We start from the raw sequence: 12,280 nt of genomic DNA, 5'->3' as shown, positions 1-12,280 counted from the left end.
CCGGGATTAGTTGGTTTCGGAGCAGAGGAGGGAACCCGGGCCGTCGCGATCGCTGAGACAAAGCCGCGTCTGGGGGACCGGCCGGGGGATGGGCCCGGGGCTTTGTGGCGCCCCAGCCCGTCGTGAGTGAGGGCCCTGCGGACCTGTGTGCCGCCGCCTCGCAACAGGTCCGCTGCCTCCCGGCCGCCTCGCTCTCCACTCCCCTTCCCCGCACCGCGACCCCCGGGCCGCCTCATCTTGGCCCGGGCCGTGGTCCGGCCATCCGTTTCGATGCGGTTCGGGTCCAAAATGATGCCGGTAAGGGGGCGGCCGGGGCGTCGGGCCCGAAAGTGTGCTGAGGCGCGGGGAGGGGGGGGGGCTGGTCCGTGCCCTCGTGCGGGTTGGGAAGGGAAGCCCGGGGCTGGTCGTTCCGAACCTGGGGCAGGTTTCGGGGAAGACGAGGCTCTGTCCTCTGGGCTCCCCGCCGGGTCTCCGGTGTGGGGTCGCGCGCGGCGAGACCCTCGCTGCGAGGAGGGATCCCCCAGCTGCCCCGGAGTTAGTCGAGCGGCCGGTGTCGGGCAGCCACTGAAACTTTTCCTTTCTGAGTCCTGACTTTTTCGCAGTTCTGACTTTTTCAAAGGTCAAGAATAGGGAAACTGGAAACCTTGTTCTTTGCTTTGTCTTTTTTTTTTTTTTTTTTTTTTTACTTTTTACTGGAGCGAAACATACTGAAAAGGGTAGCTTTGCTTTGTTTGTAATTGAATTTTGATCTCGATACCTGCAGTAGCAGCGAAGTCACTCTGCCTCTGTGCAAACTGGTTTTAGTAAATGCAACCTCAGAAGTTTTAGATCGAAGGAAAATATGTGTGCTTGGGCTCCCTTCGTTTTCCATAGCCTGCTTAGCAAGACCTCTAGAAAGGATTAGTGAGTTCTGTGCAAGTTCCGCAGGGTTCTGACATGGCCACCAACCAGGCCACAGGTGAATAGCAGGTTTGAGATATTTGTGAAATGTCTCCTTCAGCGATCGCACAATCCCGAGGGTTGCGGTGGCTTCTGTAGACGTTTACAACGAATTTCCTCGTGAATCTTGTCACTGCATCTCTCCCTCTGAAGCAGGATCATCTTGCAGCCATCCAGTGTTTTCTTTTAGGGCTTCATTTGTTTTAAACAAGGAGACAGACAACTTTCTTTATACTTCATACAATCTGTCAAATGGAATGATGGCAAAGTTGATTTGCAGTCACACATACAAAATATAAAAACCCTGTCCCCTGGCCCCCTGCTTGTGTCACGGAGAGTGTCCTAAACTTTCACATACTGGGCAAGAACAATTTACTGGAATTGGTAATTGGATTTAAATGGTTTGAGATGTGTTCTTCTGCCAGGATTGAAGGAATTTTGAAGTGTTAATGGTATTACACATCTTACTTTAGTTTAATTCCTAGTTATGAAGTCAGGTTTGTGATGTGAATGCCCTGTGTTAAAATGTGTGCTATGGGTGGGGTGAAGGATTTTGCTGTTAAGATTTTTATTTCTTGGATTTGCATTTCTTTGTGTTGAAATAACTTCTGCAGGTTTGTGATTTTTTTTTTTCCTAAAAATAAGAGCAAAGAGAAGTGTTAGAATTCCTAAATGGTTTCTTCCTTAAAAATCAGTTTTATGTCAAGGTATGCTTTGGGATATTTTTAAAATGTAGGGAGGTTTGCTTCTTTCAGCTATATACCAGATCATCAGAAATCATAAAAAGTTATGTAGCTCTTGAGACTAAATTCGATTTAGCAATATGGTTCTTCTGATAGCCTCACTCCTGTCAGGCTAGAATGTGAACACAGGCTCGGTTTGGTGTGGTGGTGTGTGCACCAGCATTGTAGTCAGACTGACACGTCAGTGTTTGCTAAGCTGCTACCTTTAGTGACCATAGGCACTTAAAAAAATAATTTGTTTCTCAATTTCATCATCTTAAAAATGGGGATAATAATACTCAGCTCATAGGATGATTTGGAGGATTAGAATTACTGGTTAGGAAGGAAGCAGTTAGTATAGTGTCCAGCTTGGCATAAACAGTGTTTGAAATTTTAATAATTTCCAATCTTGGTTAAACTAAAGATTCTTATGCTTGTGATACTTCAAAAATGTGAAACAAATTTTCATTTAGTAGCCTCATGAATTTGTGTCTTTATAGTGTAATATTTTGGATGTTTGAAAATAAACTATTTTTCTTAAATATATTTCTCAACTTTAGCTTTTAATATGCTTGGATTTTTATTACAATGTGAGTGAGGTTTTGTTATATTTTACTACTTTGAAAAATTCTAACCAATTTATCAGGACGAGCATTCTGCTTAATATGAAAAATGGATGGGCTCAGAATATAGACAATTGCCTTGATATAGTTTTTTTCTTTTTCTTTTACTTTTTTTTTTTATTGTTGGGGATTCATTGAGGGTACTTTTGTTGTTGTTGTTGTTGAGACAGAGTTTCACTGTGTCACCCTTGGTAGAGTTCTGTGGTGTCACAGCTCACAGCAACCTTAAACTCTTGTGCTTAAGCAATTCTTTTGTCTCAGCCTCCTTAGTAGCTGGGACTAGAGGCACCCGCCACAATGCCTGGCTATTTTTTTGTTGCAGTTGTCATTGTTGTTTAGGAGGCCCAGGCCTGGTTCCAACCTGCCAGCCTCAGTGTATATGGCCGGAGTCCTAACTAACCACTGAGCTATAGGTGCCAAGCCTTAATATAGTTTTTTATTGTGATAAAATACATATACAGGTGGCTTGGTGCTGGTAGCACAGTGGTTATGGCACCAGCCACATACACCGAGGCTGATAGGTTCGAAACCGACCTGAGACCAGTTAAACAACACTGACAACTACAACAAAAAATAGTTGTTCCAGGCGCCTGTAGTCCCAGCTACTTGGGAGCTGAGGCAAGAGAATCGCTTAAGGCTCGGCGCCTGTGGCTCAAGTGGCTAAGGCGCCAGCCACATACACCTAAGGTGGAGGGTTCAAATCCAGCCTGGGCCCGCCAAACAACAATGACAGCTGCAACCAAAAAATAGCCAGGTGTTGTGGCAGGCGCCTGTGGTCCCAGCTACTTGGGAGGCAGAGGCAGGAGACTCGCTTGAGCCCAGGAGTTGGAGGTTGCTGTAAGCTGTGATGCTACAGCACTCTACCCAGGGGAATAGCTTGAGGCTCTGTCTCAAAAAAAAAAAAAAAAAAAAAAAGAGACCCGCTTAACCCCAAGAGTTTGAGGTTGCTGGGAACTGTGATGCCATGGCACTCTACTAAGGGTGACAAAGTGAGACTCTGTCTCAGAAGCAAAAAAATATATTATATATATATGGGTGTAATACATAAAATATACTTTTTTGGGGGGGGTAGTTTTTGGCTGGGGCTGGGCTTAAACCCACCACCTCTGGCATATGGGGCCGGTGCCCTATTCCTTTGAGCCACAGGCACTGCCCTAAAATATATCATTTTAACCATTTTTCAGTCTGTGGTTTTGTGGCATTAAGAACGTTCTTAGATTTGCTTTTAAAAGCATTCTAAAGGTAATGGTTTGCTATTTCCACTGCATTATATTTAAAATATGCAAATAAATTGTGTTCATTTTTTTTTTTACCAAATAGTGCAGGATTAAGTGGTTTTCTTTTATGTGAGGCATGAAGTGATAATTGAATCCAAAACCAGAGTGGGAGATTCATTTTATTAATAGAAGGCTAACTAAAAATAAAGAGGCAAACTCTGAGAATCACAGTAGAAGTAATGATAGGGTGCTACAGAAATGGGAGTGATAATGACTCTCGTTTTCAGATACCTGCCATGGTTGGTGTAGACATACTATACTCTGCCTCTATGGTATTTCTACAGTTGGTGAGGGGAAACTGATTAGTCTTTCATACTTGACGCCTTATTTTTTTCTCCTGAAAGTAGAGATTAGGCTCAGTGCCTGTGGCTCAAGTGGCTAAGGCACCAGCCATGTACACCCAAGGTGGCGGATTTGAATCCAGCCCAGGCCCACCAAACAACAATGACGGCTGCAACCAAAAAATAAAGTAGAGATTAGGATTATTTGTATATTGAGAGTGGTTTTTTAGTGATTCACTCATTGTATTTGATTATCAAATAAAGGGAGGCGATTATCAAAAGCAAAAAATCTCAGCCTTTTGAAAATTATGTCTTTTATTCATTACTTTCATCTCACCACGTGTTATATTCAAACAAAAATGTATTTTTGTGAAAGAGTTTAGCTGACTCTAAAAGTGTTCCCTGCTCTTTTAAGATAATAATTTCATAAAAATTTTTGTTTGTGCCTGCTGCTGAAATAGTAAATTTTAAAAAAGTTACATACAAAATTGCATATGGTATTCAGCAATGACACATGGCTTGAGGCCAGAGGATGTGAATTTGCCTGTGTCACTTAGTAGTAGGGGGTGCCATATTCATATATCTGGCTGCAGTAGAAGTATGCAACATCTGTGCTGTCCATTGCAGTGGTCACCAGCCACGTGTGGCTACTGTACTTCAAATGTGGCCGATGAGTGAGGAACTGGACTTAAATACATAGACCCTCCATAGTTGGCCATCTCCCTACATTGACTACCTCCTTAAGATCACTTAATTTTCATAGACTGGACATGTACCTTATGTTGACCACCTCTGTATGTTGACCAGCTTATTGCAGTCCCTTGGGTGGTCAACTTACAGAGGTATATAGTTAATTTTAATTATATATATACATTTTTATTTCACAATATAAAGGGGGTACAAATGTTTTTGGCTTCACAGATCCCTTCTATAATGTTTGAGCCAGAGCTTAGGTGTGCCCACCACCCTGATAGTGTTCATCGTACCCATTTGATAGGTTTTTGCCCTTTTCCTTTTCCCTCTCCCTGCTGCTTGATTTCCACTGAGTCTTACTTCCCTCTGTAATTATATTTAAATAGCCATATGTGCCTGGTGGCTACTGTGTTGACAGTGCAGTCAAACCCAATGTCCTCATATAGACAATGTTTTCAATAGTGTAACAGCTTATTTTAAAAATGTTCACTTGAGGCAGGGTATGGTGGTGGGCACCTGTAGTCTCAGCTATTAGGAAGGCTGAGGCGCGAACATACTTCCAGCTGAGGAGTTTGGGGTTGCAGTGAGCTATGATGATGCCCCTGCACTTTAGCCTGGGCAATAGGTCAAGACTGTGTTTCTAAAATAAAGTTAAATGGGTGGCACCTGTAGCTCAATGGGTACGGCGCCAGCCACATACACTGAGGCTGGCGGATTTGAACACAGCCTGGACTAGCTAAAGCAACAATGACAACTGCAACAACAACAACAACAACAAAAATAGCCGGGCATTTTGGCGGGTGCTTGTAGTCCCAGCTACTTGGGAGACTAATAAGCACAAGAATTGCTTATGCCCAAGAGTTTGAGGTTGCTGTGAGTTGTGATGCCACCCCATTCTAGCCAGGGCAACAGAATTTTTTTTTTTTTCAAAAAAAAATTTTAAAATTAAAAAAATAGAAAGCTCAATTGAACTGACCATGGTTAACTGCAAAACTTACGGCATTTTATCTTTCAGTGCTGTGAAGGCATTATAATTATTTCTAGTTATTTTGTGATGTTATAAAACAAAATCTAGTTGTTTGAGCTTCTAATTTTGGTAGTCTAGGCCCCAAATATGGGACATTACAGTATCTCCTGTTGTAATTTGACCACCAGGCTAGTAGAATTTGGTATTTCTGAGTGTCACTATGTGCAACTCTTGTAGCTCCACAGACTAGTAGCTTAATTTCTGCTTAAATACTTGTTTTATTTTCAATAGTTTGGCTTTATTTGTACATACATTCCAAATTGAAATTGTGTTTCAAAACTAAAAATGTTTCAAGTTGCAGATTTGGAACGTTGTATTTATATGATTATATCATGTTCTAAAAGAATTCCTTTTTGTTGAGAAATAGTGTATGCAGCAAGTTAGCTTAGATCAGTTTTTATTCCAGAATAAAGTTTAGATTAGGTCCCTAAAGATAGATTCCTATCCTTGTAGAATTGTAATTCTCAAGGGCTGTTAAACAAATAACCTATTTTTTAAAAAGTGCAAAATATCTCACATTTTATATGTTAAATAGTTTTGATGCCTTGTGACTTCAGCTATGTTAATTACAAGCTGAAAGACATTTGAAAATTTCTTGTTTACTTGTTTACTTGTTTCAGGAGAAACCAGATTTAGACTCTGTAAAGAAACTTAAGCATACACTTGCTCTTATTTAAGAAATTAACTTGAGGCTTGGTGCCTATGGGTCAGTGGTTAGGACCCTGTCCACATATACCAGAGCTGGTGGGTTCGAACTGGGCCCCGCCCTGCTAAACAACAGAATGACAACTATAACGACAACAAAATATTTGAGCGTTGTGCCGGGCGCCTGTAGTCCCAGCTACTTGGGAGACTGAGGCAAGAGAATCACTTAAGCCCAAGAGTTTGAGTTTGCTGGGAGCCCTGACACCACTGCAGTCTACCGAGGGTGACATAGTGAGACTCTGCCTCAAAATAAAAAATACAAAGAAAAGAAATTAACTTGAAGAGAATCTATCTGGAAGGGACACAGGATCATTTACTCCTACACTGGCTACTGGGAAGAACTGTTTTTCCCTCCCTCTTCATAGCCTCCTCTCCTCAGCAGAGAGTAAAAACAATAAAACAGAACTTTCTTTTCTGTAGCATTTAAGGAATTCTGTAGGCCTTTATCTCTTTTGGTAATCAACCGAAGTGTGTGGCACTGCTGAAGCTCATTTGACACTGAGGTGTCGTCAAGGCTCCGCTCTTCAGCCTCTCTTCCTCTCTGCATACCTGTGCCTGCTGTGTGATTTGTCATTACATCCCATAAACCTCTCACCAGCACACTTACAAGTGTCCCAGAGAAGCAGAATGGGATCTAAGAGTTCAAGAATCCAGAGTGTCCTTTCAGCTGATGCCACTTAGTCAAGTCAAGGATTATGGAATGCTTGTGTTTTGGTGGTGTGCTAGGTACTGAGCAGAACATTTTTCTTTAATCAGATGTAATTGAGAAAAGAAAACACATATGAAATGAATGCGGATGAAATTTATACTTATGTTGGAATGGTAAGTGAGATATTAAAATTCTACACCTTCTTAGGGTTAGCCAAAAAGTTTTTTCTTAGATCCTTTAAGAGCACTAAGTGTTTGGGAGGCAGTGGCTTTAAAACACTTTGCGTAGTCTCTTATCAAAAGAAATTTTGTCTTATCAAAGAAATGCAAATTTTAATCATTACATGATGGGCATAAAAAGTTTTATAGACTTAGCAACTGTGTGGTAATTTTAAACTTTTTTTCTACATAAAATACATTCAAAAGCAAATTATTTATTTGGGTGAGAACAGAACCAGATTTTCAGTGAAAATGTTCATTTGGCCAGTAAGTACTGAGCTTTCCACTTTCGAAATGTATTTTTCTATTGTTTTTCTAGAAATAGGTTTATATCTATTTAGTAAACTTAGTAAAACTTTGTTTAAATTTCACATATTTCAACCCAAAGTCCCTTAAGGCAACAAGCATAGAAAAGTAATATAAAACCATAATGAATAACCTATTATAGAATATCAGTTTAAACTGCTGGTGGCAATAATAAAAAATGGATGGGCAATTTCCTGATCTTCCCAAATGGAACAAACAATTTACATGCAAATGGGGTGGATTCGCTGTCCCCCAGTCTGACCTCCCTCCCAGGGATGGTGAGCGGCAGCTTTATGTGCTGGACACTGTGCTCACTGATTCAGCTGTATTCCACAGGAAAGTGTGATCTTCCCATTCTTATTCAACAGATAAGGAATTTAAGCTACTGGTATTTAAGTAATTTATCTGTGGTCACCGGCAGAAATGAACTAAGTCGTTTATAGACATATGAATACTGTGTTCAAGATAAATGATTGGGTTAGAATATTTTTATGTTTGATAGGGCAAATGTAGTCATGATGTTCTTTTGGCTAATGGTAAGTTTGAATATTGCTTTTTAGAGTATAATTATACTGTCATTATTTTTGAAATAGAAAAAGAAAAACAGACATCTTTTCTTACTATAATCTGGACTATATGAGAAGATTGAAAGTTTTCTTATCAAAATTTGAATGATATGGATTTGGTTACCTCCCTGTGGGCAAAGGAAACTTCTTAACTATTATGTTCTTTCTCTAATTGTACTGTAGTGACCTCAGATCTTCCACATCTAGCAGCAGGGAGGGGAAGAGAAAGTGTGTGATAATTAGCTTTTATATGAGGGATGTTGGAGAATGTTCTTTTTTGAGATGGTGATGATGTGGGAAAGAAAGGACCCGAAAAGGAACTGGCAAGGAACTGGCGGCTGAGAGATGAGGAGGACAGGGAAACGTGTAACATTTGCTGTGAGATGGAGAGAGAGGGCCATCCTCATTCTTCAGCCTTTTCCAGTTGCTTGAATGTGCTGTAACTACTTGAGGAGGTGTGGAGATGGGAGTGCAATGATTGTCTTCACAGGCAGCTTCAGGGTTATGTAGTAAGGGGCAGTGATTCAACATAATCAGATGAGGAGTTTGTTGGAAATAGGGACTGATTTAAAATGAAATCACATTAAATCATTGCTCTTTATTTTCCCTCATTAACCCGTTTATTGCTTTTGGGTGGCCTTTTTGGGGATAATACCTGTTCAAATATTCAGTGATTACCTGCTGTATTCCAGTTAGTGTTCTAAGTGCCGTGGGTACAGAAAGAATAAGACAGTTTGCGGGAGCTTACATTTCGTGGTGCTTAGTGGGGGAGACAGAAAATGAACAAGAAACAGTAACACGAGGAAAAAGAAAAACATGATATAAAATGGAATTGAGAAGGGCATTGTGACTGGGTTGACTGCTTTAGATATGATGGTCAGGGAAGTGGCCATTTGGCTGAGACCTGAAGGTCTCGTAAAGGACCTAGTTTTGTGAAGATTTGCAGGTAGAGCATTTCAAGCAGGCAGAATTTTTAGGGACTGGGCCGAGGCTCAGAGGAGGCATTGGAGGCTGGTGAGGGAGGTTGGGGGTGAGTGGGAGTGGCAAATGCTGTGGCAAAATTGTTGGCAGCACAGGTTTTCCTGGCTCAGGGGAAGAGTGAAAGTGGCTTGGGAAGGGGTGTGTTAGCCACTAGAAGAGTTTTAGGTGGTAAAAGTGACAACCTGACTCCTTAGCAAAGCTTACTGTGTTGCTGTGTGGACAGTGGATCTTAGACATGCTGGAGGGGAGGTTTTGACAAAGGTGAAAAGGGCGGGAAAGCATTAGAACTCCACTGCAGGAAAGAAGGCTGCCAAGACCCACAATGTTACTGCACCATGTCAAGGGTCCAGGCCAGCTGGTAAGACTTGTTGGGAACACAGTCAACACAGTTTGTCACTTGTTCTAATAACTTTGTTTAGTGACCTTCAGAAGCCCCAGGGGTGAGAGAAGAAACAGTAACTCTTGCCCAGGGTTGAGAATATGAGCAAGGCGGGAATGTAGTGGAAGATGATTCCCATATCCACAAGCTTCTTCCTGTGGGATGAACCAGAAGCCTAACTTTCTGAATTGTCAGGAGAGCTCTGAAGAGCTACACAGAACAATTTAAATTTAGGCTTGAGGCTTGGCGCCTGTGACTCAAGTGGCTTAGGCGCCAGCCATGTACACCTAAGGTGGCGGGTTCAAATCCAGCCTGGGCCTGCCAAAACGACAATGACTGCTGCAACCAAAAAATAGCCAGGCGTTGTGGCAGGTGCCTGTGGTCCCAGCTACTTGGGAGGCTGAGGCAGGAGACTCGCTTGAGCCCAGGAGTTGGAGGTTGCTGTGAGCCGTGATGCCACAGCACTTTACCCAGGGGACAGCTTGGGGCTCTGTCTCAAAAATAAATAAATAAATAAATAAATTTAGGCTTGAGAGAAAGCCTTCTGTCACCATGGTTCTTCAGCACTGAGTAGGCCCTTTCAAGTTTCTCAAGGAAACCAGAACCTTATAAATGCTTTAGTTTAGAACAGCCTACGTTAGGACCCCAGGACCAGACTGCCCTGGAAGCTTCTTATGCTTCCACCTAAAAGCTCTCTGATCTGTTTTTGTTTGTTTTTTGGTTTATTTTTTTAAATCAGTCTTCATTTTCCTGACAGAAGTACAGAAATACAAGGTAGGTAGTGATCTAGGAAAATCAAGGCAGAGCTGACTTTAGTTCTAGTAATGGTCTCCATGCCAGCACTTTTCTGCATCACAGAAAGATCTAGATTTTTTTTTTTTTTGAGACAGAGCCTCAAGCTGTCACCCTGGGTTGAGTGCTGTGGCATCACAGCTCACAGCAACCTCCAACTCGCGGGCTCAAGTGATTCTCTTGCCTCCGCCTCCCAAGTAGCTGGGACCACAGGCTCCCAGCACAATGCCTGGCTATTTTTTTGGTTGCAGCCATCATTGTTGTTTGGTGGGTTGGGCTGGATTCGAACCCGCCAGCTCCCGTGTATATGGCTGGCACCTTAGCTGCTTGAGCCACAGGTGCTGAACCAAAGATCTAAATTTTTAAGAGATTTGTTGATTTCCTAAAAAGGAAGTCTGTCTGTTTCAGATAACTGTTGTTGTTCTTGCCATTCTCCCATGTTCTTTTTATTTTAAAAGTAGATAGGATCTTTCTCTGGTGGGTTTTGCTTGTTGCTTTTGATAGCCAGAGACCTGAGTGATTATCCCTCTCTCCTTCCTTCATTTTCTCCTGTAGCTTTGTCACCATGGCATGCAGATGGGCAGCGCCTTCTCTCCGCCGGCGCCCGGCTCTGCTGTGCTCCTCTCCTGCCTGGACGGTTGAGTGCTCTCCTTACCTGTTTCCTTACCTTTGCCACTCTCTGCCCCTTCAGTCAGTTCAGCGCACCACTTGCTTGGTGGTCTTCCTGAATACCAGTGTTCTTCCCTCTCCAGACTTCTTAAGGACTGATTTCTTTTATTTTCTTTATAAAATAAACTCATTAGCCAGATATGCAGTTCCTCTGTTGTCTCCCCCAGTGGATTTCAGACTTTTGGGACCAGGAGACATTTCCTTTCCAGAATTTTTAGCCATATAATAGAAAGACTCAAAACACCAACCAGTCAGCAGTTAAAACCCAGCACCGCCTCTGGAGGAGGCATCGCGCGAGTGCCTTGTCGTGTGCAGAACGTGTGCTCGCCCTCAAGATTCATTTGGCTTCTGTCAGAACTGTGCTCTGAGGGGAATCTGTGTTGGGACCTCAGCGAGGTTCATCAGACATTGCCCTGACTATGTGTGTGTGTGAAACAAGCCTCACGCATTGAAAGTGTTCGCGGCAGGCACGAGGTGGTTGTGGGTTAGAACGGCCTTGCCCTGCTCCCCCGTGCCTCGCGATTCCAGGGTTGGGGTCGGGACCGCCTGCAGGTGTCCTCGCGCCTCTGTGCCTCGGTGCACCTTCCTCTCACGGTCGTGTTCCTCTTGGGTCGTCAGCTCGGCAGCACCTCCGGGAAGCCCTGCTTTCGCAGGGGATTAGCTGTTTCTGTTCTCGCTGGACCTGATACCTGTCCCCTCCCGGAAGTTTTCCCATCCTCACCTTGTGTGCCTGTCATCGTTGGCCGTGCCTCTTTATTGTTCCGTGAGCCTTTGAGGGTGTGGACTTTCAGCTTCCTGTTCCCAGCACTTAGCACAGTGTTTGATACACCGTAGGGATTTAATAAATGCTATTTGGGTGAATCAATATTCTTATTTTTAATTTTCTTCTTTTTCTTTGCATTGAAGACCGAGCAGTGATTATGGACTTACTTTTGATTTTCTTTGGTGAGGATGGTTCTTGGCCATACTTCCATAGCAACGTGGAGATAGAAGGGAAGAACTAGAAACAAGGCGTTGGTTGTCCTCAGAGCGTCCTGTATGGAGCTAAACATGTAGTGCTTAGAGAAGAAAAGTAAAGAGCAGAATGAAGTACGGAATAGTACTTTGGTGTGAAGTAAGGTCCTGTGCCAGTGCTCAGTTTAGGGGAAGCATACCAGCCCTAAACTGACTCGTATTTGGAGTGGGGGAGGAATTAACTGTTTAGTTTTCTTACTTTATTTGTTGATTGTTTATGACAGCTTTTGAAAGCTGAGTAGCCTCAATTGCTTTGGAGGATATGTTCAGAATCGAAACCTGTCTAAATTCAGCTTCAGGCATAGTTAAAAAAGAGAGAAAAGATTTCTTAATTTATCCCCAAATAAGCAGAATGCTTTGTTGAGATATTTGGTTTTGAAAAAGCTCCCTTTGAAATAATACCGTTTATGCACAAACATTTCTTTTTTTTTTTTTTTTT

At 42.6% G+C, this 12,280-nt stretch overlaps 1 protein-coding gene across 3 annotated transcripts in view; it reads left to right on the top strand.

The window, feature by feature from the left end:
• Window positions 1–21: 21 nt before the first annotated feature.
• The window catches only part of TP53BP2 (tumor protein p53 binding protein 2), a 79,144-nt gene continuing 66,885 nt past the window's right edge, over window positions 22–12,280 (top strand). Inside the window, exon 1 of one of the 3 annotated variants that reach the window (XM_003790971.2) lies at window positions 22–297. In XM_003790971.2, coding sequence (XP_003791019.1) covers window positions 271–297 — 27 coding nt within the window. In that variant the 5' untranslated portion in view covers window positions 22–270. The remainder of the gene's footprint in view (window positions 298–12,280) is intronic. The other 2 variants (XM_023513892.1, XM_023513893.1) reach the window with 2 other exon arrangements.

This window comes from Otolemur garnettii, unplaced genomic scaffold, assembly GCF_000181295.1.
Source record: "Otolemur garnettii isolate 467f Iridium unplaced genomic scaffold, OtoGar3 scaffold00045, whole genome shotgun sequence".
Classification (NCBI taxonomy): domain Eukaryota; kingdom Metazoa; phylum Chordata; class Mammalia; order Primates; family Galagidae; genus Otolemur; species Otolemur garnettii.
The sequence above is the reverse complement of the archived record's forward strand: the minus strand, read 5'-3'. Positions and strand labels throughout refer to the sequence as shown.